Below are 27895 nucleotides of genomic sequence, written 5' to 3' on the forward strand. Positions count from 1 at the left end.
ACTAGTGGGACTAGTGGGGGGGGGCATAATGTTATAGTGTAAGATCGCTGATCTGACACTTTGCTGTGCACTGTGTCAGATCAGCGATCTGACGTGCACTCCTGGAGGCTTCCCGGAGCCTGCTCTGAGCAGGCGCTGTGAAGCCACCTCCCTGCAGGACCTGGATGCAGCCCCGTGGCCATTTTGGATCCAGCCTGCTGCAGGGAGGAGGAGGTAAGAGACCCTCGGAGCAACGCGATCACATCGCGTTGCTCCGGGGGTCTCAGGGAAGCACTCAGGGAGCCCCCTCCCTGCACGATGCTTCCTTATGCCGCCGGAACACTGCGATTATGTTTGATCGCAGTGTGCCGGGGGTTAATGTGCCGAGGGCGGTCCGTGAGCGCGGCCGATCGCATATGATGTACTATCCCGTCGGTGGTCATACGGGCCCACCCCACCATGACGGGATAGTACGTCTAATGTCAGAAAGGGGTTAAATATAGGTACGCAAGACGCATAAGGATCTATGCGGATCTTAAGGAAAGAAGTGCGCAGGCCTATGCTGCGCACAGAAACACTAATTTGAAACCGGCCTTATATAGTTTTTTTATGTTTTTGGAGCTTTTACAAAATAAAAACTATTTTAAAGAAAGCAATTATTATTGCATTACATTATTCTGAGACCTATAACTTTTTTATTTTTCCACTGATGGAGCTGTATGTCGGCTTGTTTTTTTAGCGGGACAAGATGACGTTTTCAGCGGTACTATGTTTATTTATATCCTTCTTTTTAGTTTCAATAGGTTTTATTTATTGAGAAAGAAGATATTGAAAGTATATAACAAGCTGGTTAGGTTCTCCCACTCAGGGGAGGTGTAAATTTCAATAATAATGAACAAATACAAATTTTCACATGGGAAAGATAAGAAGAAGATGGAGGGGGGGGGGCAGTACAAATGGAAGACAAACAGGTAATCCACAGTGTGACTACTATCAACCATTGCACGCAATGCCTTCAATGAGAAAGAAAGGATATAATTTATGATAAGGTCTGCTCAAACAGAGACATGTGATTAAACCCCTAATATTTTGTTTGAACATCTACCTTCAGTCCCTCAGAACCTGCCTCATCAGGGTGACAGACATAGGGACTGATTTAGTTGCGAGTTCGGATCTAGATCTATCCATATATCCGTCTTTTTGATCGCGTTTTATTCCACTTTTTGTTCGGCAGTATGATGATAAAGCATTGTTTTTTGCCTTGTTTTTTATTTATTTTTTTGTGGACTTTGTCCCAATATGGGACTATAATTTTTTGCAGGCTGATCCCTTGTACAGCATGGGGATGAAGCAGCGTCCCCATGCTGTAGAAACTATCAGCTCTGCACTGACTCAGAAGCTTGCTCATCGTGCGCTGCGCATGATCAGCAAGTTTTCTAGCTGTGGTGACCTGGATGTTGTCATGATGACATCGGGTCACCATGGCAACGATTGGGACCCCAACGGCTCCCAGAATGCGACGATCAATTTTGATCGCAGCATTTAGGGGGTTAAAGTGCCGGGAGCGGTGTGTGACTGCTCCTGGCACTTAGTGCCAGATGTCAGCTGTCAGAATCAGCAGATCGCCCACGCACAGCCCGTGTGGGATCGCGATGTCATAGTAATACGTCCCTGGTCAGATAGGCCCAGGACATAGGGACGTATTATTATGCCAAATGTCAGAGAGGGGTTAAAAGGAGCTGTCTAATTTGTGCCTGTACACTTGTAAAAGACACCATAAGAGGAAAAACCTCCACTAACTTCTAGAAAAACAACCAGTACACAGGTAAAGGTGCTTACCTGTCGCGGCCTCCAAACAAATGCACTATCAAGGTGCAGCGGACCCAAGTTAAGATGGCAACTACATAGGTGCAATAATACCGATGAGGCAGCCAGCCTACAACCAGGGATTGGCCGCTTGGCACACCAGTGCAGACAAATAAACTGTATGTGGCATGTTCACACAGAAATGCAGCGTCAGATGCTCTCCAGTGCCGGGGTGCTGCTGAGTGTGAGGTGCATCACACTTACTTGAGGCCCATAGGCCTCCACTGGCTCCAGGGTTTCCAGTGGCTCAGTGGTTAGCACTGCAGCGCTGGAGTCCTGGGTTCAAATCCCACTAAGGACAACATCTGCAAAGAGTTTGTATGTTCTCTCTGTGTTTGCATGGGTTTCCTCCAGGTTCTCCGGTTTCCTCCCACATTCCAAAGACATACTGATAGGGAATTTAGATTGTGAGCCCCATCGGGGACAGTGATGAAAATGTGTGTAAAACACTGCAGAATATGTTAATGCTATATAAAAATAAAGATTATTATTATTAACCTTTGCAGCAAACAATCCAGGGGACACTGAATGAGTTAATACACTCAAACTTTTACTTGGCAGGTTACGATCATTACAACAAATCATATAGGATAGGGCCCAACGGATTACAGTCTTTCCGACAGGTACTGGACATAACTTCAGCCCTAGTTCTCAGCATGAATAGAGCATCCCTTTGCAGCCCCAGAGGGTATTATTTTCAGATAACACACATTACTATAAAATACATTTAACCACTTAGGGTATCAGAGAGTAGGACATCATCCCCACCACTCTTACACCTGCACTAGTCTGGTAATAGGCCAGGATAATGGATGGTGTGATTCTACATGTGTGCACTTGAGTATAGGTTATCATTAATCAGTGTGCTGTCCTGCTCACATACGGACAACACCCTGGCCTAAAATATGGCATACATAGGGTGGCCATGGTTGTCACATGTTTAACAAGATATTTTTTGCAACTACACTGATGCAATACTACAGCTACTGCAGGGGAAATGTAAGGAACATTGCAGCGACAACAGCTGATCCCCAAGGAATGTCACTTAAACTGAAAAGATTTTCATTGTGATACATCACTGTAAGCAAAAAATAATAATGATGTTTTAAAAGGATTGTGCAGACTAGCATTTGTAGTAAACTGAGTGACCAATTTTTCAATTGAAATTCTTCTCACCTATTTTTAGTAGTGGATTCAAACACATTCGTAGGCTGAAATTATATGGCAACATGGGCAGCACAGTTGCTCAGTGGTTAGCACTGCAGCTTTGTAGCACTGGGGTCCTGTGGTCAAATCCCACCAAGGACAACATCTGTAAAGTGTGTGTGTGGGTTTCTTCCGGGTTCTCCAGTTTCCTCCCTCACTCCAAAGTCATATTGATATGGATTCTAGAATGTGATCCCCAATGGGGACAGTGATGATAATGTGTGTAACGTGCTGTGGAATATGACAGCGCTATATAAGCAAAGCATAATAAAAAGTAATAACTTATCCGAGATGTTCATGGTCATGGAGTCCTGTCGGTTTCACCATCATCAGTCAATGTTTATGACGTACCACATTGATAGACCATAAAACATTGTTGCTGGGAATGCCCGGTGGATTTCTGGTGGTTACAGAAAAGCACTTTAGTGTGGTAGATTCTTTCTCTTCTCATGACTTCCAGGAATAGTATAAGCTGAGAATAGACTCTTGGTTGAAGAAAATATAAAGAAGTAATCATCCTCATTTGGCACTAAGATTTGTTTAACCAACCAAAGAAACTAGCACTGATTTTAACCCCTTCACCCTCAAGCCTATTTTCTGAGACTGTTTTTGTAACACCCCAGGTAACCAGTTGTTACAGTGATGTTGCCTTCCTTTCAGGGAGGGCGATATCATGCTTGGAGGCAAGGAGGGTTCCCTTTACCAAGTAACGCACCTACATACAACACATTCTGAATCCAGGCCAGAAGGGGGAGCTCAGAACCCAGATTCAGGAGAGCTTCCCCAGCTTTAAGTGTTCTGGTCTGGAGGTGGAGTTGGTCCAGGGGGACCAAGGAAGACAGTCTGGAGCAGACAGTGAAGGGAGAGGATTGGAGAGCAGACAGCGGAGCCGTGCAGCCAGGACTGAGCTGCAGCTCTAGGAAAGGAAGTGAACCTGAGGGGTTGAATGTAGTGAAGCATCTGAGGAAAGAAGCACAGGAGAAGAAAAGGGGCTCAGAGGGGAACTGTGACCGGGCACCCTCAGAGCCGAAGCGCAGGAACCGGGCACCGGGAGCCCGAGGCTGTGTTGTACTCCAGGTCGCACGGCAGAACCAGAGGGCAAAGGACTTTATGTAATTTGCCCGCACCCACACCTGAAGGTGCAGCAGTACACAAGGAGCCCGGGTCGTGATAGTGACCCTATAAAAAGGCTCACACTGCCCATCATACAGGTAACTGTCCCAGGACAGGAAAGAGAGGACTTTGTACGGAAGCCACAGGCAGCAAGGACCTCGCATACTAGCGCGAGTAGGAAGGCTTACAGACCTCACCTGCCAAGAAACTGAAGATTTCCTACAACAGTGTGTGCTACTCCATTGAGAGGAGAGCACAAACAGGCTCTAATCAGAGTAGAAAGAGAAGTGGGAGGCCCCTCTGCACAACTGAGCAACAAGACAAGTACATTAGAGTCTGAAGTTTGAGAAATCGACACCTCACAGGTCCTCAACTGGCAGCTTTATTAAATACTACAAACAAAACGCCAGTGTCAACGTCTACAGTGAAGAGGCGTCTCCGGGATGCTGGCCTTCAGGGCAGAGTGGCAAAGAAAAAACCATATCTGAGACGGGCTAATAAAAGGAAAAGATTAATATGGGCAAAAGAACACAGACATTAGTCAGAGGAAGATTGGAAAAAAGTGTTATGGACAGGCGAATCCAAGTTTGAGGTGTTTGGATCACACAGAAGAACATTTGTGAGACGCAGAACAACAGAAAAGATGCTGGAAGAGTGCCTGATGCCATCTGTCAAGCATGGTGGAGGTAATGTGATGGTCTGGGGTTGCTTTGGTGCTGGTAAAGTGGGAGATTTGTACAAAGTAAAAGGGATTTTGAATAAGGAAGGCTATCACTCCATTTTGCAATGCCATGTGTTGTGAACTATATTTGTTGGCTCCCTCTTGTGGTCACTAGCGGTATGGCACTTGGATTATCCTTCCCCAGGTTGGTACCCACCTGGTTCGTTAGGCCTTGGGTGTTCCTATTTAGACTTCCTGGAAACTCAGTCTAGTGCCTGGAATCGATGTAATCAGTCTATGTCTGTTTTCCTCCTGACTCCTGGTCCCTGAGTTTTGCAAGATAAGCTAAGTTCTGCTTTCTTATTTTTGTCCTTTTGCATTTGCTCTTATTTTGTTCCAGCTTGTTCAAAATGTGATTTCTGTTTTTGCTGGAAGCTCTAGGGGGCTGATATTCTCCCCCCACACCGTTAGTCGGTGCGGGGGTTCTTGGATCTTCAGCGTGGATATTTTCATAGGGTTTTTTGCTGACCGCATAAGTCCTCTTCCTATTTTCTGCTATTAATTAGTGGGCCTCTCTTTGCTAAATCTAGTTCATTCTTACGTTTGTCTTTTCTTCTTACCTCACCGTTATTATTTGTTGTGGGCTTGTATAATAACTTTGGGGTCTTTTCTCTGGAGGCAAGTGAGGTCTTATTTTCTCTGAAAGGGTTAGTTAGTTCTCCGGCTGGTGCGAGACGTCTAGAATCAACGTAGGTATGTGTTATGATCCCAATGGCAGGGGACCTCAAAGATTACAGCAAAGTCTGCAAAACATAAATACCAGCTCATAGGGAAGTGGTAACTAGGCTGACCATATACCTGATCCTAGCGCAAACACTAACAGCAGCCGGGGAACGTGCCTACGTTGATCCTAGACGTCACGCGCCAGCCGGAGAACTAACTACCCCTATCAGGGAAAATAAGACCTCTCTTGCCTCCAGAGAAAAGACCCCAAAGTAATACAAGCCCCCAACAAATAATAACGGTGAGGTAAGAAGAAAAGACAAACGTAAGAATGAACTAGATTTAGCAAAGAGAGGCCCACTGACTAAGGCCGGCCTCACACTAGCGAGTTTTACGGACGTATGAGCGCATAAACTACGTCCGTAAAACTCGCAAAATAAACGGCACAATTATTCTCAATGGGGCTGCTCCTATTAGCCGTATATTACGGTTCAGTATTATACGGCTTTCTACGGCCGTACAAAATCGCAGCATGCTGCGTTTGTCAGCGTATTGCGCAAAAAAATCGCTAATGAAAGTCTATGGGGGCGAGAAAAATACGGATTCCACACGGACCTGCAGTGTGACTTGCGAGAAATACGCAGCGCTGTTAGTGAAAAGTCGGTAATTCAATTGCCGGCTTTTCATTTCTCCTGCACAAACCCGACAGGATATGAGACATGATTACATACAGTAAACCATCTCATATCCCCATTTTTTTTGCATATTCCACACTACTAATGTTAGTAGTGTGTATGTGCAAAATTTCAGCGCTGTAGCTGCTGAAATAAAGGGTTAAATGGCGGAAAAAATTGGCGTGGGCTCCCGCGCAATTTTCTCCGCCAGAATGGTAAAGCCAGTGACTGAGGGCAGATATTAATAGCCAGGAGAGGGTCCATGGTTATTGGCCCCCCCGTGGCTACAAACATCTGCCCCCAGCCACCCCAGAAAAGGCACATCTGGAAGATGCGCCTATTCTGGCACTTGGCCACTCTCTTCCCACTCCCTGTAGCGGTGGGATATGGGGTAATGAAGGGTTAATGCCACCTTGCTATTGGAAGGTGACATTAAGCCAGATTAATAATGGAGAGGCGTCAATTATGACACCTATCCATTATTAATCCAATTGTTGGAAAGGGTTAAAAAACACACACACACATGATTTAAAAGTAGTTTAATGAAATAAACACAGCGGTTGTTTTAATAATTTATTGTTCTCTCAATCCATCAGGAACACCCTCGCTTGGCAAAATAATAAACGCACAAGATACATACCCTCAGCTGAACCGTCACGTCCCACGAAGTAATCCATCTGAAGGGGTTAACTAATATTACAGGCACGAGCTGCGATAAACCACTCGCTGGTGCCTGTAATCCCCGGGTGCTGAAAGGAAAGCAGGATCTGTACTTACATTGAGTCGCGGTGAGGCGCCCTCTGGTGGATGTTCTCATGAACTGCAGCCTGGGAACTTTTTCCCACGCTCCAGGTCATATGAGGACATCCACCAGGGGGCGCATCACCGCGACTGAAGGAAATGTAGGTCAATGACCTACATTTCCTTCATTCGCCGGGGATTACAGGCACGGAGCACACCGCTGCATTAGCAGGGCTCCTGCCTGTAATATTAGTTAACCCCTTCAGATGGATTACTTCGTGGGACGAGACGGTTCACCAGAAGGTATGTATCTTGTGCGTTTATTATTTTTCCAAGCGAGGGTGTTCCTGATGGATTGCGAGAACAATAAATTATTACAACAACCGCTGTGTTTATTTCATTAAACTACTTTTAAATCATGTGTGTGTGTGTTTTTTAACCCTTTCCAACAATTGGATTAATAATGGATAGGTGTCATAATTGACGCCTCTCCATCATTAATCTGGCTTAATGTCACCTTCCAATAGCAAGGTGGCATTAACCCTTCATTACCCCATATCCCACCGCTACAGGGAGTGGGAAGAGAGTGGCCAAGTGCCAGAATAGGCGCATCTTCCAGATGTGCCTTTTCTGGGGTGGCTGGGGGCAGATGTTTGTAGCCACGGGGGGGCCAATAACCATGGACCCTCTCCTGGCTATTAATATCTGCCCTCAGTCACTGGCTTTACCATTCTGGCGGAGAAAATTGCGCGGGAGCCCACGCCAATTTTTTCCGCCATTTAACCCTTTATTTCAGCAGCTACAGCGCTGAAATTTTGCACATACACACTACTAACATTAGTAGTGTGGAATATGCAAAAAAAAAAGGGGATATGAGATGGTTTACTGTATGTAAACCATGTCTCATATCCTGTCGGGTTTGTGCAGGAGAAATGAGAAGCCGGCAATTGAATTACCGGCTTTTAACACATATCGCGCTGAATGAAATCTAAATACAGAATATATATATATGTGTCTCAATGACATATATATATATATATATATACTGTATATATGTTTTCCCGAACATTTGAGCACATAAATCCATTAGATGTCGGTTTTGCAAGCCTGCGCAAAAATCTCGCAGTACGGATGCCATACGGATTACATACGGAGGATTCCATGCGCAAAATACGCTGACACACCCTGACTACGGATCAATATTTTGGGAACATTTCTCTGTATTACGGCCGTAGTACGGACGTATAATACGTGGCGTATTGTCTTACGCCCAGTGTGAGGCCGGCCTAATAGCAGAATATAGTAAGAAGACTTATATGGTCAGCAAAAAACCCTGCAAAATATCCACGCTGAATATCCAAGAACCCCCAAACCGACTGACGGTGTGGGGGGAGAATATCAGCCCCCCTAGAGCTTCCAGCAATAACAGGAATCACATATTGTAGAAGCTGGACAAAAATATGAACAATGCAAATGATCAAGAGTACGAAAGCAGGACTTAGCTTATCTTGCAAAGAACCAGGACCTGAAGACAGGAGCAAACAGAAGTGAACTGATTACAACGATGCCAGGCACTGGACTGAGAATCCAGGAAGTTTAAATAGCAACACCCCAGGCCTAACGAAGCAGGTGAGCACCAACCTGGTAAAAGACAATCCAAGTGCCAAATCACTAGTGACCACAAGAGGGAGCCAAAAAGTATAGTTCACAACAGTACCCCCCCTTTAAGGAGGGGTCACCGAACCCTCACCAAGACCACCAGGGCGACCAGGATGAGCAGCGTGGAAGGCACGAATCAAATCGGCCGCATGAACATCAGAGGCGGCCACCCAGGAATTATCCTCCTGACCATAGCCCTTCCATTTGACCAAATACTGGAGCCTCCGTCTAGAGAGACGAGAATCCAAGATCTTCTCCACCACGTACTCCAACTCGCCCTCAACCAACACCGGAGCAGGAGGCTCAACAGCAGGAACCACAGGCACAACGTACCGCCGCAACAAAGACCTATGGAACACGTTGTGAATGGCAAACGACACCGGAAGATCCAAACGAAAAGAAACCGGGTTAAGAACTTCCAAAATTTTATAAGGACCAATAAAGCGAGGCTTAAACTTAGGAGAGGAAACTTTCAGAGGGACATACCGAGAAGACAACCAAACCAAATCCCCAACACGAAGTCGGGGGCCCACACCGCGGCGGCGGTTGGCAAAACGCTGAGCCTTCTCCTGTGACAACTTCAAGTTGTCCACCACATGATTCCAAATCCGCTGCAACCTATCCACCACGGAATCCACCCCAGGACAGTCAGAAGACTCAACATGACCCGAGGAGAAACGAGGATGAAAACCAGAGTTGCAGAAGAATGGCGAAACCAAAGTAGCGGAACTAGCCCGATTATTAAGGGCAAACTCCGCCAATGGCAAGAAGGTCACCCAATCATCCTGGTCCGCAGAAACAAAACATCTCAAATAAGCCTCCAGTGTCTGATTAGTTCGCTCCGTTTGACCATTAGTCTGAGGATGGAAGGCAGATGAAAACGACAAATCAATGCCCATCTTAGCACAAAAAGATCGCCAGAATCTGGACACAAACTGGGATCCTCTGTCGGACACGATATTCTCCGGAATGCCGTGTAAACGAACCACATTCTGAAAAAACAAAGGAACCAGATCGGAAGAGGAAGGCAACTTAGGCAAGGACACCAAATGGACCATCTTGGAAAAACGATCACACACCACCCAGATGACAGACATTCCCCGAGACACCGGAAGATCAGAAATGAAATCCATGGAAATGTGCGTCCAAGGCCTCTTCGGGACGGGCAAGGGCAAAAGCAACCCGCTAGCACGAGAACAACAAGGCTTAGCCCAAGCCCAAGTCCCACAGGACTGCACAAATGACCGCACATCCCGTGACAAGGAAGGCCACCAAAAGGACCTAGCCACCAAATCTCGGGTACCAAAAATTCCCGGATGCCCTGCCAACACCGAGGAATGAACCTCGGAAATGACTCTGCTGGTCCGTTTATCAGGAACAAACAGTCTGTCGGGTGGACACGAGTCAGGTCTACCAGCCTGAAATCTCTGCAACACACGTCGCAAATCCGGAGATATGGCCGACACGATCACTCCCTCTTTAAGAATACCAGCTGGCTCCGAGACTCCAGGAGAGTCAGGCACAAAGCTCCTAGAGAGAGCATCAGCCTTAACATTCTTCGAACCAAGCAGGTATGAGACCACAAAATCAAAACGAGAGAAAAACAATGACCAACGAGCCTGTCTAGGATTCAGGCGCTTAGCAGACTCGAGATACATCAGATTTTTGTGATCAGTCAAGACCACCACACGATGCTTAGCACCCTCGAGCCAATGACGCCACTCCTCAAATGCCCACTTCATGGCCAACAACTCCCGATTACCAACATCATAGTTCCGCTCAGCAGGCGAAAACTTCCTAGAGAAAAAGGCACATGGTCTCATCACAGAACAACCAGAGCCTCTCTGCGACAAAACAGCCCCAGCACCGATCTCAGAAGCATCCACTTCAACCTGAAAGGGAAGTGAGACATCAGGCTGGCACAAAACAGGCGCCGAAGTAAACCGGCGCTTCAGCTCCTGGAAGGCCTCCACGGCTGCAGGAGCCCAATTAGCCACATCAGAACCTTTCTTGGTCATATCCGTCAAAGGTTTAACAACGCTAGAAAAATTAGCGATAAAGCGACGGTAGAAATTAGCGAACCCCAAGAACTTCTGAAGACTCTTAACAGACGTGGGCTGAGTCCAATCATGAATAGCTCGGACCTTGACTGGGTCCATCTCCACGGCAGAAGGGGAGAAAATAAAACCCAAAAAGGAAACCTTCTGCACTCCAAAGAGACACTTTGAGCCCTTCACAAACAAAGCGTTATCACGTAAAACCTGAAACACCATCCTGACCTGCTTCACATGAGAATCCCAATCATCCGAGAAAACCAGAATATCATCAAGATACACAATCAAAAATTTATCCAGATACTTCCGGAAGATATCATGCATAAAGGACTGAAACACTGAAGGGGCATTAGAGAGCCCAAAGGGCATCACCAAGTATTCAAAATGACCTTCGGGCGTATTGAATGCAGTTTTCCATTCATCCCCCTGCCTAATGCGCACTTAATCCGAGCAAACAACTCTGACAATAGCGGCAACGGATACTGAAACTTAACAGTGATTTTATTCAGAAGCCGATAGTCTATACAAGGTCTCAAAGACCCGTCTTTCTTGGCCACAAAAAAGAATCCCGCACCGAGAGGGGAAGAGGATGGACGAATATGCCCCTTCTCCAAAGACTCCTTGACATAAGAACGCATCGCGGCATGCTCGGGTACAGACAAATTAAATAATCGTCCCTTAGGAAATTTACTGCCAGGAATCAAATCTATAGCGCAGTCACAGTCCCTATGAGGAGGAAGAGCACTGGACCTGGACTCACTGAATACATCCTGATAGTCACACAAATACTCAGGAACTTCTGAAGGAGTAGAAGTAGCAATAGACACCGGCGGAGAATCACAATGAATTCCCTGACAACCCCAACTTGAGACAGACATAGCCTTCCAATCCAAAACAGGATTATGGGTCTGTAACCATGGCAGACCTAAAACGACCAAATCATTCATTTTATGCAGAACAAGAAAACGAATCACCTCCCAATGTTCAGGAGTCATGCACATGGTCACTTGTGTCCAATACTGCGGTTTATTTTCCGCCAGTGGCGTAGCATCAATTCCTCTGAGAGGAATCGGAACCTTTAAAGGCTCCAGGACAAAACCGCAGCGCTTGGCAAACGACAAGTCCATAAGACTCAGGGCAGCACCTGAATCCACAAATGCCATAACAGGGTAGGAAGACAATGAACAAATTAAAGTCACAGACAAAATAAATTTAGGCTGCAAATTACCAATGGTGACAGGACTGACAACCTTGGTTAGGCGTTTAGAGCATGCTGATATAACATGTGTAGAATCACCACAGTAAAAACACAGCCCATTCTGACGTCTATGATTTTGTCGTTCGGTTCTAGTCAGGATTCTATCGCATTGCATTGAGACAGGTGTCTGTTCAGACAACACCGCCAGAGGTGTAGCGGATTTGCGCTCCCGCAAACGCCGATCAATCTGAATAGCCAGCGCCATAGAATCATTCAGACTTGTAGGAATTGTAAAACCCACCATCACATTCTTAATGGCTTCAGAAAGGCCATTTCTGAAATTTGCGGCCAGAGCACATTCATTCCATCGAGTAAGCACGGACCATTTCCGAAATTTTTGGCAGTACACCTCAGCTTCATCCTGGCCCTGAGAGATGGCCAGTAGAGCTTTTTCTGCCTGAATTTCAAGATTAGGCTCCTCATAAAGCAATCCGAGCGGCAGAAAAAACGCATCAACATCCGCCAATGCAGGATCTCCTGGCGCTAACGAGAAAGCCCAATCCTGAGGGTCGCCACGCAAGAAGGAGACAATAATTTTAACTTGCTGAGCTGAATCTCCAGACGAACGAGGTTTCAAAGATAGAAACAATTTACAATTATTCCTAAAATTCCTAAATTTAAATCGATCTCCAGAGAACAGCTCAGGAATAGGTATCTTAGGCTCTGACATAGGACTGCTAACAACAAAATCCTGAATGCCCTGCACACGTGCAGCAAGCTGATCCACACTAGTAATCAAGGTCTGAACATTCATGTCTGCAGCAAAGCTTCAAGCCACTCAGAGATAAAGGGGAGGAAGAAAAAAAAAAAAAACTCAGAACTTCTTTTCTTTTAATCCCACTTCAGCAATGCATTAACTATTTAGGGCCTGGCATTCTGTTATGATCCCAATGGAAGGGGACCTCAAAGATTACAGCAAAGTCTGCAAAACATAAATACCAGCTCATAGGGAAGTGGTAACTAGGCTGACCATATACCTGATCCTAGCGCAAACACTAACAGCAGCCGGGGAACGTGCCTACGTTGATCCTAGACGTCACGCACCAGCCGGAGAACTAACTACCCCTATCAGGGAAAATAAGACCTCTCTTGCCTCCAGAGAAAAGACCCCAAAGTAATACAAGCCCCCAACAAACAATAACGGTGAGGTAAGAAGAAAAGACAAACGTAAGAATGAACTAGATTTAGCAAAGAGAGGCCCACTGACTAATAGCAGAATATAGTAAGAAGACTTATATGGTCAGCAAAAAACCCTGCAAAATATCCACGCTGAATATCCAAGAACCCCCAAACCGACTGACGGTGTGGGGGGAGAATATCAGCCCCCCTAGAGCTTCCAGCAATAACAGGAATCACATATTGTAGAAGCTGGACAAAAATATGAACAATGCAAATGATCAAGAGTACGAAAGCAGGACTTAGCTTATCTTGCAAAGAACCAGGACCTGAAGACAGGAGCAAACAGAAGTGAACTGATTACAACGATGCCAGGCACTGGACTGAGAATCCAGGAAGTTTAAATAGCAACACCCCAGGCCTAACGAAGCAGGTGAGCACCAACCTGGTAAAAGATAATCCAAGTGCCAAATCACTAGTGACCACAAGAGGGAGCCAAAAAGTATAGTTCACAACAGGTACGTTCCCCGGCTACTTCTAGTTGTTGTGCCAGGATCAGATATGCGGTCAGCCAAGTTACCACTTCCCTATGAGCTGGTTTTTGTGTTTGCGGACTTAGCTGGAACTCCTGAGATCCTCTACCACTAGGATCATAACAGTATTCCAGGCCAAAAAGAGAATATTTAATGCATTGCTGAAGCGGGATTAAAAGAAAAAAAAGTTCTGAGGTTTTTTTTTTTCTCCTTCCCCTTTTTCTCTGAGTGGCTTGAAGCCCTGCTGCAGACATGAATGTTCAGACTGTGATTACTAGTGTGGATCAGCTTGCTGCACGAGTGCAGTGCATTCAGGATTTTGTTACTTGTAGTCCTATGTCAGAGCCTAAGATACCTATTCCTGAGCTGTTCTCTGGAGATCGTTTTAAATTTAGGAATTTTAGGAATAATTGTAAATTGTTTCTATCTTTGAGACCTCGTTCGTCTGGAGACTCAGCTCAGCAAGTTAAAATTGTTATCTCCTTCTTGCGTGGCGACCCTCAGGATTGGGCCTTCTCATTGGCGCCAGGAGATCCTGCATTGGCAAATATTGACGCGTTTTTTCTGGCGCTCGGATTGCTTTATGAGGAGCCTAATCTTAAAATTCAGGCAGAAAAAGCGTTGCTGGCTATCTCTCAGGGCCAGGATGAAGCTGAAGTGTATTGCCAAAAATTTCGGAAATGGTCCGTGCTTACTCAATGGAATGAGTGTGCTCTGGCCGCAAATTTCAGAGATGGCCTTTCTGAGGCCATTAAGAATGTGATGGTGGGGTTTCCCATCCCTACAAGTCTGAATGATTCTATGACTCTTGCCATTCAGATTGATCGGTGTTTGCGGGAGCGCAAATCTGCTAATTCTCTGGCAGTATTGTCTGAACGGACACCTGACTCAATGCAATGTGATAGAATTCAGACTAAAACTGAACGACAAAATCATAGACGTCAGAATGGGTTGTGTTTTTACTGCGGTGACTCTACACATGTTATCTCAGCATGCTCTAAACGCCTAACAAAGGTTGTTAGTCCTGTCGCCATTGGTAATTTGCAGCCTAAGTTTATTTTGTCTGTGACTTTAATTTGCTCATTGTCTTCCTACCCTGTTATGGCATTTGTGGATTCTGGTGCTGCCCTGAGTCTTATGGACTTGTCGTTTGCCAAGCGCTGTGGTTTTGTCCTGGAGCCTTTGGAAAATCCTATTCCTCTTAGAGGAATTGATGCTACGCCATTGGCGGAGAATAAACCGCAGTATTGGACACAAGTGACCATGTGCATGACTCCTGAACATCGGGAGGTGATTCGTTTTCTTGTTCTGCATAAAATGCATGATTTGGTCGTTTTGGGTCTGCCATGGTTACAGACCCATAATCCAGTTTTGGATTGGAAGGCTATGTCTGTGTCAAGTTGGGGTTGTCAGGGAATTCATTGTGATTCCCCGCCGGTCTCTATTGCCTCTTCTACTCCTTCTGAAGTTCCGGAGTATTTATTGGACTATCAGGATGTATTCAGTGAGTCCAGGTCCAGTGCCCTTCCTCCTCATAGGGACTGTGACTGCGCTATAGATTTGATTCCTGGTAGTAAATTTCCTAAGGGACGATTATTTAATCTATCTGTACCTGAGCATGCCGCAATGCGTTCTTATATAAAGGAGTCTTTGGAGAAGGGACATATTCGTCCATCTTCTTCCCCTCTTGGTGCGGGATTCTTTTTTGTGGCCAAGAAAGACGGGTCTTTGAGACCTTGTATTGACTATCGGCTTCTGAATAATATCACTGTCAAATTTCAGTATCCTTTGCCACTATTGTCGGACTTGTTTGCTCGGATTAAGGGTGCCAGTTGGTTCACCAAGATAGATCTTCGTGGTGCGTACAACCTTGTGCGCATTAAGCAGGGAGATGAATGGAAAACTGCGCTCAATACGCCCGAAGGTCATTTTGAGTACTTGGTGATGCCTTTTGGGCTCTCTAATGCTCCTTCAGTGTTTCAGTCCTTTATGCATGACATCTTCCGGAAGTATCTAGATAAATTTATGATTGTTTATCTGGATGATATTCTGTTTTTTTCTGATAATTGGGATTCTCATGTAAAGCAGGTCAGGATGGTGTTTCAGGTTTTGCGTGATAATGCTTTGTTTGTGAAGGGCTCAAAGTGTCTCTTTGGAGTGCAGAAGGTTTCCTTCTTGGGTTTTATTTTCTCCCCTTCTACTGTGGAGATGGACCCAGTCAAGGTCCGAGCTATTCATGATTGGACTCAACCCACGTCTGTTAAGAGTCTTCAGAAGTTCTTGGGTTTTGCTAATTTCTACCGTCGTTTTATTGCTAATTTTTCTAGCGTTGTTAAACCTTTGACGGATATGACCAAGAAAGGTTCTGATGTTGCGAATTGGGCTCCTGCAGCCGTGGAGGCTTTTCGGGAGCTGAAGCGCCGGTTTACTTCGGTGCCTGTTTTGTGCCAGCCTGATGTCTCACTTCCCTTTCAGGTTGAAGTGGATGCTTCTGAGATCGGTGCCGGAGCTGTTTTGTCGCAGAAAGGCCCTGGTTGCTCTGTGATGAGACCATGTGCTTTTTTCTCTAGGAAATTTTCGCCTGCTGAGCGGAACTATGATGTTGGTAATCGGGAGTTATTGGCCATGAAGTGGGCATTTGAGGAGTGGCGTCATTGGCTCGAGGGAGCTAAGCATCGTGTGGTGGTATTGACTGATCACAAAAATCTGATGTATCTCGAGTCTGCTAAGCGCCTGAATCCTAGACAGGCTCGTTGGTCGTTGTTTTTCTCCCGTTTTGACTTTGTGGTCTCGTACCTGCCTGGTTCAAAGAATGTGAAGGCTGATGCTCTTTCTAGGAGCTTTGTGCCTGACTCTCCCGGCGTCTCAGAGCCAGCTGGTATTCTTAAAGAGGGAGTAATCTTGTCGGCCATTTCTCCTGATTTGCGACGTGTGTTGCAGAGATTTCAGGCTGGTAGACCTGACCCTTGCCCACCTGATAGATTGTTTGTTCCTGATAAATGGACCAGCAGAGTTATCTCTGAGGTTCATTCCTCGGTGCTGGCAGGGCATCCTGGGATTTTTGGTACCAGAAATTTGGTGGCTAGGTCCTTTTGGTGGCCTTCCCTGTCGCGGGATGTGCGTTCTTTTGTGCAGTCCTGTGGGATTTGTGCTCGGGCTAAGCCTTGCTGTTCTCGTGCCAGCGGGTTGCTTTTGCCCTTGCCCGTCCCGAAGAGGCCTTGGACGCACATTTCCATGGATTTCATTTCAGATCTTCCGGTGTCTCAAGGAATGTCTGTCATCTGGGTGGTGTGTGATTGTTTTTCCAAGATGGTCCATTTGGTGCCCTTGCCTAAGTTGCCTTCCTCTTCCGATCTGGTTCCTTTGTTCTTTCAGAATGTGGTTCGTTTGCACGGCATTCCTGAGAATATCGTGTCTGACAGAGGATCCCAGTTTGTGTCCAGATTCTGGCGATCTTTTTGTGCTAAGATGGGCATTGATTTGTCATTTTCATCTGCCTTTCATCCTCAGACTAATGGCCAAACGGAGCAAACTAATCAGACGCTGGAGGCTTATTTGAGATGTTTTGTTTCTGCGGATCAGGATGATTGGGTGACCTTCTTGCCATTGGCTGAGTTTGCCCTCAATAATCGGGCTAGTTCCGCTACTTTGGTTTCGCCATTTTTCTGCAACTCTGGTTTTCATCCGCGTTTTTCCTCGGGTCATGTTGAACCTTCTGACTGTCCTGGGGTGGATTCCGTGGTGGATAGGTTGCAGCGGATTTGGAATCATGTGGTGGACAACTTAAAGTTGTCACAGGAGAAGGCTCAGCGTTTTGCCAACCGCCGCCGCGGTGTGGGTCCCCGACTTCGTGTTGGGGATTTGGTTTGGTTGTCTTCTCGGTTTGTCCCTCTGAAGGTTTCCTCTCCTAAGTTTAAGCCTCGCTTTATTGGTCCTTATAAAATTTTGGAAGTACTTAATCCGGTGTCTTTTCGTTTGGATCTTCCTGTGTCGTTTGCCATTCACAATGTGTTCCATAGGTCTTTGTTGCGGCGGTACGTTGTGCCTATGGTTCCTGCTGTTGAGCCTCCTGCTCCGGTGTTGGTTGAGGGCGAGTTGGAGTACGTGGTGGAGAAGATCTTAGATTCTCGTCTCTCTAGACGGAGGCTTCAGTATCTGGTCAAATGGAAGGGGTATGGTCAGGAGGATAATTCCTGGGTGGCCGCCTCTGATGTTCATGCGGCCGATTTGGTTCGTGCCTTTCACGCTGCTCATCCTGATCGCCCTGGTGGTCCTGGTGAGGGTTCGGTGACCCCTCCTTAAAGGGGGGTACTGTTGTGAACTATATTTGTTGGCTCCCTCTTGTGGTCACTAGCGGTATGGCACTTGGATTATCCTTCCCCAGGTTGGTACCCACCTGGTTCATTAGGCCTTGGGTGTTCCTATCTAGACTTCCTGGAAACTCAGTCTAGTGCCTGGAATCGATGTAATCAGTCTATGTCTGTTTTCCTCCTGACTCCTGGTCCCTGAGTTTTGCAAGATAAGCTAAGTTCTGCTTTCTTATTTTTGTCCTTTTGCATTTGCTCTTATTTTGTTCCAGCTTGTTCAAAATGTGATTTCTGTTTTTGCTGGAAGCTCTAGGGGGCTGATATTCTCCCCCCACACCGTTAGTCGGTGCGGGGGTTCTTGGATCTTCAGAGTGGATATTTTTATAGGGTTTTTTGCTGACCGCATAAGTCCTCTTCCTATTTTCTGCTATTAATTAGTGGGCCTCTCTTTGCTAAATCTAGTTCATTCTTACGTTTGTCTTTTCTTCTTACCTCACCATTATTATTTGTTGGGGGCTTGTATAATAACTTTGGGGTCTTTTCTCTGGAGGCAAGTGAGGTCTTATTTTCTCTGAAAGGGTTAGTTAGTTCTCCGGCTGGTGCGAGACGTCTAGAATCAACGTAGGTACGTTCCCCGGCTACTTCTAGTTGTTGTGCCAGGATCAGATATGCAGTCAGCCAAGTTACCACTTCCCTATGAGCTGGTTTTTGTGTTTGCGGACTTAGCTGGAACTCCTGAGATCCTCTACCACTAGGATCATAACAGCCATGCCATACCCTGTGGACAGCGCTTGATTGGAGCCAGTTTCATCTTACAACAGGACAATGACCCAAAGCACACCTCCAAATTATGCAAGAACTATTTAGGGAAGAAGCAGGCAGCTGGTATTCTATCTGTAATGGAGTGGCCAGCGCAGTCACCAGATCTCAACCCCATTGAGCTGCTGTGGGAGCAGCTTGAGTGAATGGTACACAAAAAGTGCCCATCAAGCCAAACCAATTTTGCTAGCATGCCAAAGGTCTGCAGTGCTGTAATTGCTGCAAAGGGAGCATTCTTTGACGAAAGCAAAGTTTGAAGGAGAAAATTATTATTTAAAATAAAAAAATTTTTTTCAAACTTTGTCAATGTCTGGACTAGATTTGCAATTCATTTGGCAACTTATTTGATTAATAAAAATATGAGTTTCCACAAAGTCAACTATCACTGCAGTTGGGCCTTTATGGCAGAGTGGCCCAACGGAAGCCTCTCCTCAGTGCAAGACATATGAAAGCCTGCATAGAGTTTGCTAAAAAACACATTAAGGAATTCGAGACTATGAGAAATAAGATTCTCTGGTCTGATGAAACGAAGATAGACCTTTTTGGTAATAATTCTAAGCGGTATGTGTGGAGAAAAACAGGCAGTGCTTATCACCTGCCCATTACAATCCCAACAGTGAAACATGGTGGTGGCAGCATCATGCTATGGGGGTGTTTTTCAGCTTCAGGGACAGGACGACTGGTTGTCATTGAAGGAAACATGAATGCGGTCAAGTACAGAGATATCCTGGATGAGAACCTCTTCCAGAGTGCTCCAAGAGTGTTCCAACAAGACAATGACCCTTAGCACACAACTAAAATAATAAAGGAGGCTTTCAGAATAACTCTGTGACCATTCTTGACTGGCCCTGGCCCAGCTCAAAAGGGGGCTTCTACTCAATGCCATGTGATATTTCAGTTTTTCTTTATAAATAAATTTGCAAAAATTACTACATTTCTGTTTTTTTTCAGTCAAGATGGGGTGCAGAGTGTACGTTAATAAGAAAAAAAATGAATTTTTTTGAATTTATCAAATGGCTGCAATGAAACAAAGAGTTAAAAATTTAAAGGGGTCTGAATACTTTCGGTACCCACTGTAAGTACCCTTAACTGTTGCCGTTAAAAGACGTATTGTTGGTCGTTAATGGGTTAATTCTGCCTCTCAAAGATCACAGCAAGGCTTGGATTACATTTATCCTGTGCTCTACGCTGAGCACATACACCGGGGTTTTCGTGTAAATCTCTGAAATATGTGTTTCAGATGGAACCCAAAATGGAAGATTCCCAGTAATTAGGTAGATGGAGACAATGTGAACTATATCTAGCCTATGATCCAGCGGTGTCCATCTTTTTAAGCTTGCATAAAAATGCAGTCAACACAGGCCAGATGTGAGTCCAGAGTAAATCTGCTGCTTCAATAATGAAAGGATACCTTGAGAGTTTCATCTGAATCACGTCATTCAGAGATTTAGTTGGAAACCCTGATGTAAGTGCTCAGCATAGAGCACAGGATAAATCTGAACCAAAATGTTATGTAAAATGTTCCCAATAGGCACTGGGAATGCCTCAGCGCTGCTTTTTAACGACGCTGAGAAATAAGTGGATAGCACCCCCCAACATTGGAAAATCTCCAGTGTTGCAAGTGCAGCGCCCCAGAGTCCTGGTCGTTGCAGTACTGTGGCTCCGCCACTATGGGGGGCCATGGTGCGTCCGATGGCACTGAAGGAGTTCATCTGATCAGGTATCACAGACACCAATACATTTCACAGCCGGGCCTCCGGGGGGAGCTAAGGGTTCTATTCATTAGGCCACTCCCCACCATAGTGGGTAAACTGGGGGTCAGGCAGGAAGTTAGATCAGAAAGCTGACTGGATTGGACGAAGCAACACTCAGTGGCAGAGGGTGTTGTGGAGGAAGAGACAGTAGGGTCTCTGTCAGGGGTGGGATCCTGACAGAGGCTTGGCATTGGAAAGAACGTAACGGGTCCGCGCCAGCTCCGGGAAGCGGCGGGATTCAAGAAAGGACTAGAAGCGAGATAGATTGTGCTGAGTGAGAAACGAGATCAAGCGATAGGAGAATTCCAGCAGGGGTCGTGCTGTAAGACCGAAGCAACACCCTACTGAGGCGCACTACCGGTGGCCGGAACGCCGAGGGAGTATTATAACATTCAGCTTCAAGCAATACTCTAAACAGCGGCAGGACAGTCAGTTTAAGGCGGGCTGTCTAACACATATCACCTATGAAGTCTTGGGAGGCAATTGCGGGAGAGGGGCGTCTCTAGGGTCCCGGAAGAACTCCAGGCCTACCCGACAAACGGGTGCCGTTCTAACCGTAACATCAGGGAGGGACGGACGATTAGAAGAACATCATTTAATCGAGTTGTGAGGGAACTTAAGAAACAGACACAACAGTTGTGGGGTACTTTCCGTAAGCACAGCAGGGGAGGACTACAACACATAGCGCTAAGAAGGAAGGCACCGATTTCCACCTGTGAAGAGGACTCTGGAGGTGCCATTGGACCGGCCGGACTTGCGCAGCCTGGTGAGCCGTACTCTGGACTGAGGACTCAGAGATCTCCAGTAAAGAGGTAAAGAGACTGCAACCTGGTGTCCTCGTTATTTACCGCGACCTGCACCCCACAACTGCATCGTTACAACACCACTTATTGCACCGGACGTCCCCCACTGACAGACAGGGCCACGGACCGGGTCTAGCCACCGTGACAACCCCAGAACTGAGACTCAGAGGCCCGGCTCCGGGTACCCCTCGGCCCTGCGGCGGTGTGGGGGCGCTCCAACTTGGCGTCACGAACAGGATCTACTTAAGCCTGAAGAATCAGGTCATGTGTGCCTAGGAACTGTGATTTACTGTGCTTGGACTGTACTTTGTTGCAAAGACTGTGCTGCGCCATTTGCCGCCAAAATCCGCCGCCATTACAGCACTGAGGGGAGCGCAGGAAGAGAAGAGGGGCGTGAGGTGGGCGTAGACAATCTGGAGAGCGCGAACAACAATGGCCGCCCAGTCCAAATATTTCTGTGTCCTGAGGACGTGTCCGTCAACAGCTGAGGTCCGCCTCCTGATTCTGGTCGGAGGGTGGAGACCATGGGGACGGGGCCGCCCACGGAAGAGACCGCGGGAAGAAGACGCGGGAGAAGAGACCAAGATGGCCACGCCAGAAGCCCTGCATGAGAAGGATCGGGTGCGGAGAGAGGTCGGACAGTCCAATGTAGCTCCGGGTACGCCGTCGCTGAGGGGACTGACCCTAGCAGGACCAACGATGGGCCGACCTCCCCGGCCGCCGTCGGAAGAAAGCATGGCCGCGGCAGAGGCCCGGCAAATTGCTGCCCGCCTGGAGGCCGATGCCCGCGTGATTGCTAGGCTGGGCCAGCCCACAGAGATCTGCCTGGTTCCAGTGCCCCCTGCTTCTCCCAACCTGGCCGCGGCTGAAGGTATGCCGCAGGCATCGGGCCTAAAGATCACGCCAGAGGCCGAACACCTGCGGCGCTTGATGGCTGCATGGCGAACCCGACCTCGGCCGGCCGTGCAAGTGGACCTGACCCCCACTGCAGAGGTTCCCTCATCCCACTGGGGGGTCGTGATTTCTTTTAACCCCCAATACGGACGCGGGGTTATCCAGGAAATCGGGGAGCCGCTACAGATCCACGTGGATCGGGAAGAGGTGGAGCCCTGCAGCGGAAGATTTCCCCGCGATCTGGAACCCGGTGATGCGGTGACTTACACCCGATGGAGGAGGGCTACGGGAGAGGCTGGCTGGATGGCGCGAGGCGTGCAGCGATGCACTGCCCTCCAGGCTGCTGCCGGAAAACCGGAAGAGGATGCTCCCGTGGGGAAAGCAGCAGAGCCCGGCCCCGCGGAACCTCGAGAAGCCCGGCCTCGCCGTGCCCCGGAGGGACGTTTGCGCCTGCCAGCAAGAAGGGCCTCCCGGCGAGGGATCTTAGCGTTGCTGGGACCAGAACCGCGTCCTGGCTCACCAGTGCGAGCTGTTGGCCTGGTGAGACCGGATAGGAGATCACCTTCCGCTTCACCACAGTAAGATTTTACTGTACTTCTTTTATTTGTAAATAGTTACTATTTTATTGCCTTTATGACGACTTACACCCGTTCAGGGTAAACTCTTAAGGGGATCCTTCTACGGACCTGGGATCCCTATTGTTTTGATTGTTTTGTTTTTGTTTGTCTTTCTAAAGTTTTTGCACAAGTTTTAAAAACTGAGAAATCATGAACAGTGCATGATCAGAACTTCTTTGTACATAGTTTGCACCTTATTAAAGGCGCTCCCTACTGGTTTTACTTAAACAAAGACTCTTTGTGAAGATACCGCACTGGAACCTTTGCTGAGTATGGACTGGTAGCTTGTGAAGATGTGCTACCTCACCGAGACTTGGTCCTCTCTTAAAGGGGATGTTCATTTGATGCACGTAAATGGTGATATTGCTTTAAGATCGGTAGCAATAATGTCAATGAAAGAAAACGATGATAATGTTTACCTGAGAAAAGTTATATGTGTTTAACTGGTTAAATGTGAAGAAATATTGATAATGTTCTCTGAAAGAAAAAAAAGTAGACGGAAGAAATGAGAAAGGCTAATGTTGTGAAAAGAAGATAGTTGATAATGTTGATAAGAAAAGGGGGGGGGATAGAAGGTAAACCCTGCGTTCCCCATCGAAAGTTAGTAATGTGTTACTAAGGACAGAAAGTGAACCTGTAAGGGTTAGTGGGTGAGTCCTTATAGGAGCCAAGTAGAGCCGGCTCAGTGTTCTCGAACTGAAAGAAAAGTTATGTTCTATACTGTGTATAGTAGTTGAAAAGGCAGTAGGCCCTGGCTGAATGGGGCGGTCCTGTAACTGAAAGGAGAGGCAGTAGGTCTGGTGCCGATAGGACAGGCGGTCCTGCAGATTTAAAGAAGGAGAATGAAAAAGTTGAAATACCTTATAATGTGATTATAGGAAGGTCTTTAATGGACTAAGAGTGTATATCCTTAAAGGCAAAAGTTAAATTATTGTTCAATAATGTTTGCACTTAGTAGAATACCCGGTTGGGTAAGAAAAGTTAATTGTAGCATGTTGCTATGATATTTTACCATGTTTGTAACGTTCAAGTGTCCTTACCTCCCATAAAGGGAAGCCTGTTCAAATATGCTTATCGTTATTACACTCAACAAAAATTGTATGTCTTTTTGCTAACTTGTATTGTTGTTTTCTTCCCAGTCCCGGAGTACTGTGTTTAACCAGGGGGGAGTGCAGCGCCCCAGAGTCCTGGTCGTTGCAGTACTGTGGCTCCGCCACTATGGGGGGCCATGGTGCGTCCGATGGCACTGAAGGAGTTCATCTGATCAGGTATCACAGACACCAATACATTTCACAGCCGGGCCTCCGGGGGGAGCTAAGGGTTCTATTCATTAGGCCACTCCCCACCATAGTGGGTAAACTGGGGGTCAGGCAGGAAGTTAGATCAGAAAGCTGACTGGATTGGACGAAGCAACACTCAGTGGCAGAGGGTGTTGTGGAGGAAGAGACAGTAGGGTCTCTGTCAGGGGTGGGATCCTGACAGAGGCTTGGCATTGGAAAGAACGTAACGGGTCCGCGCCAGCTCCGGGAAGCGGCGGGATTCAAGAAAGGACTAGAAGCGAGATAGATTGTGCTGAGTGAGAAACGAGATCAAGCGATAGGAGAATTCCAGCAGGGGTCGTGCTGTAAGACCGAAGCAACACCCTACTGAGGCGCACTACCGGTGGCCGGAACGCCGAGGGAGTATTATAACATTCAGCTTCAAGCAATACTCTAAACAGCGGCAGGACAGTCAGTTTAAGGTGGGCTGTCTAACACATATCACCTATGAAGTCTTGGGAGGCAATTGCGGGAGAGGGGCGTCTCTAGGGTCCCAGAAGAACTCCAGGCCTACCCGACAAACGGGTGCCGTTCTAACCGTAACATCAGGGAGGGACGGACGATTAGAAGAACATCATTTAATCGAGTTGTGAGGGAACTTAAGAAACAGACACAACAGTTGTGGGGTACTTTCCGTAAGCACAGCAGGGGAGGACTACAACACATAGCGCTAAGAAGGAAGGCACCGATTTCCACCTGTGAAGTGAACTCTGGAGGTGCCATTGGACCGGCCGGACTTGCGCAGCCTGGTGAGCCGTACTCTGGACTGAGGACTCAGAGATCTCCAGTAAAGAGGTAAAGAGACTGCAACCTGGTGTCCTCGTTATTTACCGCGACCTGCACCCCACAACTGCATCGTTACAACACCACTTATTGCACCGGACGTCCCCCACTGACAGACAGGGCCACGGACCGGGTCTAGCCACCGTGACAACCCCAGAACTGAGACTCAGAGGCCCGGCTCCGGGTACCCCTCGGCCCTGCGGCGGTGTGGGGGCGCTCCACAATCACCGTTAGGGCTCATACTCACTTGCGAGAAACTCGGATTAGTCGCGCATGTTAATACCCGGCACTGCTGCCTGCACTCAGATGGGAGCATGCGGCCGCATAGGAATACATGCAGCCGCACGCTCCGCTCCTGAGTGCCGGGTGCAGTGCCGGGTATTGCTGTGCGAGACTCATTCGAGTTTCTCGCAAGTGAGTATGAGCCCTTATTCACGGAATAACGGCGAGTGGAAAAAAAAAGTCAGATTTCCTATTTATTTCTCTTTCATCTGATATGATCTAGCACATCAGAGGAGAGAGAAATGGGGTCCCCCGAGCCCCCCTGGTACCTCCGGCACCACCTGCATCCCCCGGTCATGTCCCCCGGTGTCTTCTTCCAGGAAGAAAATGGCAGGTGCATGTGCAGTGCGCCCGCTGAGATCTGCAGGCCGGCACCCGACAACAATAGAAGATTTCTCCTATTGGTTAATTTTGATCACTGTGATAGACCCTCTCACAGTGATCAAAATAAAAAATAATGACACATCAAACCACCCTCAATCACCCCCTTAGTAAGGTAAAATAATAAAATAAAATAAATATTTATTTCCATTCTTCCATTATGGTTATGGTTAAGGTTAGGGTTGTGGCTAAAGTTGGGGTTAGAGCTAGGGTTAGGGTTGCGGTTAGAGCTATGGTTAGGGTTGGGCTAGGGTTAGAGCTAGGGATAGTGGTCGGGCTAGGGTTAGGGTCGGGCTAGGGTTGGACTGGGTTAGGGTTGGACTGGGTTAGGGTTGGGGCTAGGGTTGGGGTTAGAGCTATGGTTAGGGTTGGGCTAGGGTGCTAAAGTTAGGGTTAGGGCTGGGGTTAGGGTTGTGATTAGGGTTAGGGGTGTGTTGGGGTTAGGGTTGGGATTAGGGTTGTGGTAGGGTTGGAGTTAGAACCTAAGCTAATCAGACTTGTGGCTGCTACTATGCACACACACTTTACATTATAGCCACGCTCCTTATTTAGTCCAGGCTCCATGTCTCCAACAGTTACAGTACATTATTGTAACTTTAGGATACAGTATATTTATTTACCTACTGGACTCTACATCCTGAGGGATAATACAAGGCCTATTTTATACCATTTACCTGTACTGCAATTAAACTCTGGCTGGTTTGCATGGGCTATATTGTCAGGTTTTCCCCCATTTTTATGAGGTTCCGTTGCTATTGTGATTTTAATTTTGCACTGCTATCATGTTTTTTTAAATAAATATTTCTGCTTTATAATACCTTATTGTTCTTTGCTGCTTACCTTCCACCATAGTTTTTCATATGGTAGTCTTTGCTCTATTGATTGGATCGCTATAGATCATGGCAATTAGGGGAAATAGCTATAGGCGGTGCAGGTATGATCTCAATGATGTAACTGCATGACATTTTGCGGGAATCCAAATGTCATGATTTACAGTTAAGTGAAAGGGGTTCATGTTCACCTTTAAAGGGGATCGTCCTTCCTAAGCTGTCAACATGGGCATGTGGTCATAGGAAGCTGAATAAAATAACACCTTGGTATCTGCAATTTCGTCTCTTATTCCAGATAAATCCACGTTTTTCTTACATGTAAATGGACGGTTCAAGGCTCTGGGTGCGGACACAGCTTTGCATGAGAATCTGCCTCCAGAAATATTTAGTGTAATGGCCACTCTGTGCTCTTCTGATCTCAGTGCAGAGCTGTGGGTGACTATAACTGACTCATCTGCAGGTTCCTCTCCGTTTCAGCTTCCATCTCACAGGCAGACAGGGTTCCGATATTGTTGCAATACAGCAGAGCTGTGAGAGCTGCAGCAAATGTGTTTGTAAGAACACAAAGTTCACTTCTACTGTACTGTATAAGGTACTTCTCACACTGGTAACGCTTCCATTTATCAAAAATAAGCTCTGAAGGCAGATTCTCATGCAAACCAATGTCCGGGCCATAGCTCTGAACAGCTCATTTACATGTAAGAAAAGCATAGATTTCTCAGTATCTGGACATTGGATCGCAGATATCAAGGTATCATTTTATTTTACTTTCTATGACCTGTGTGCCCATATAGACGGCTCAGGAGAGTTGATCATACTGACAGATTCCCTTTAATGGTCATTAAATGCTATATCATTTCACCTTGGGCAAAGATTTTATGTTGCTAACTGTAGTTTTATACATTTTACAGAGTACTGTAAATGGAGGATAAAAGGAAAAAGAAAAGTCCAAAAGTATGTGTAACCCAAACGCTTCCACCAGCTCCTGTGAGAAGAGTTTCTGCTCCTCCAAGTAAGAGTGCCACCTTCAGCTTAGGCCTCCCACATCCACCCTCACCAAAGCAAAGGAATAAGATCAAGAGGTAATCACTATATCTATCGCTCATAGGAAATGTGTATATTGTTATCTATAGTGAAGAAGGTCAAAGGCCTATCCTCATGTTATTTTCTCCTGCCATCACTTTTACTCAATGCTTTTTTGGACATTGCTATTGGATAAATGCATATGCTTCATTAAACTATTGAAAAGGCCATAAACAACTCATTTCCTAACTCCACAACATTAGAATTGCCACACCAAGAAGAAAAATTTGTGGAATGATTTAGATCACAGGACTGGTAGACATGTAAAGAATGAAAACTGGAAAAAATGTTCTAAAGATCTTGATTTGGAATATAATATGAGTTCTACCATGCTGAATGCAATACAATACAAAATGGATCAATCATGGAACTAGTGGTATGTCCATTTCTCCAAAGTGTCCCAAGAGCTATTTTTCAACAGTACAATGCCTAGCCACGTT

General features: G+C 46.6%; 1 protein-coding gene and 1 long non-coding RNA gene across 4 annotated transcripts in view; one reads left to right on the forward strand and one right to left on the reverse strand.

Annotated features, from left to right (window-relative positions):
* The window catches only part of CCDC28B (coiled-coil domain containing 28B), a 77649-nt gene that overhangs the window by 25452 nt on the left and 24302 nt on the right, over positions 1-27895 (forward strand). For 2 of the 3 annotated variants that reach the window (XM_077296030.1, XM_077296028.1), the window contains exon 2: positions 27284-27454. In XM_077296030.1, coding sequence (XP_077152145.1) covers positions 27294-27454 — 161 coding nt within the window. In that variant the 5' untranslated portion in view covers positions 27284-27293. Of the gene's footprint in view, positions 1-19677; positions 19785-27283; positions 27455-27895 lie in introns of those variants that run through there. The other variant, XM_077296029.1, reaches the window with a different exon arrangement.
* The window catches only part of LOC143816072 (uncharacterized), an 84048-nt gene that overhangs the window by 10566 nt on the left and 45587 nt on the right, over positions 1-27895 (reverse strand). The window lies entirely within an intron of this gene.

Source organism: Ranitomeya variabilis, chromosome 3, assembly GCF_051348905.1.
Source record: "Ranitomeya variabilis isolate aRanVar5 chromosome 3, aRanVar5.hap1, whole genome shotgun sequence".
NCBI classification, from domain to species: Eukaryota; Metazoa; Chordata; class Amphibia; order Anura; family Dendrobatidae; genus Ranitomeya; species Ranitomeya variabilis.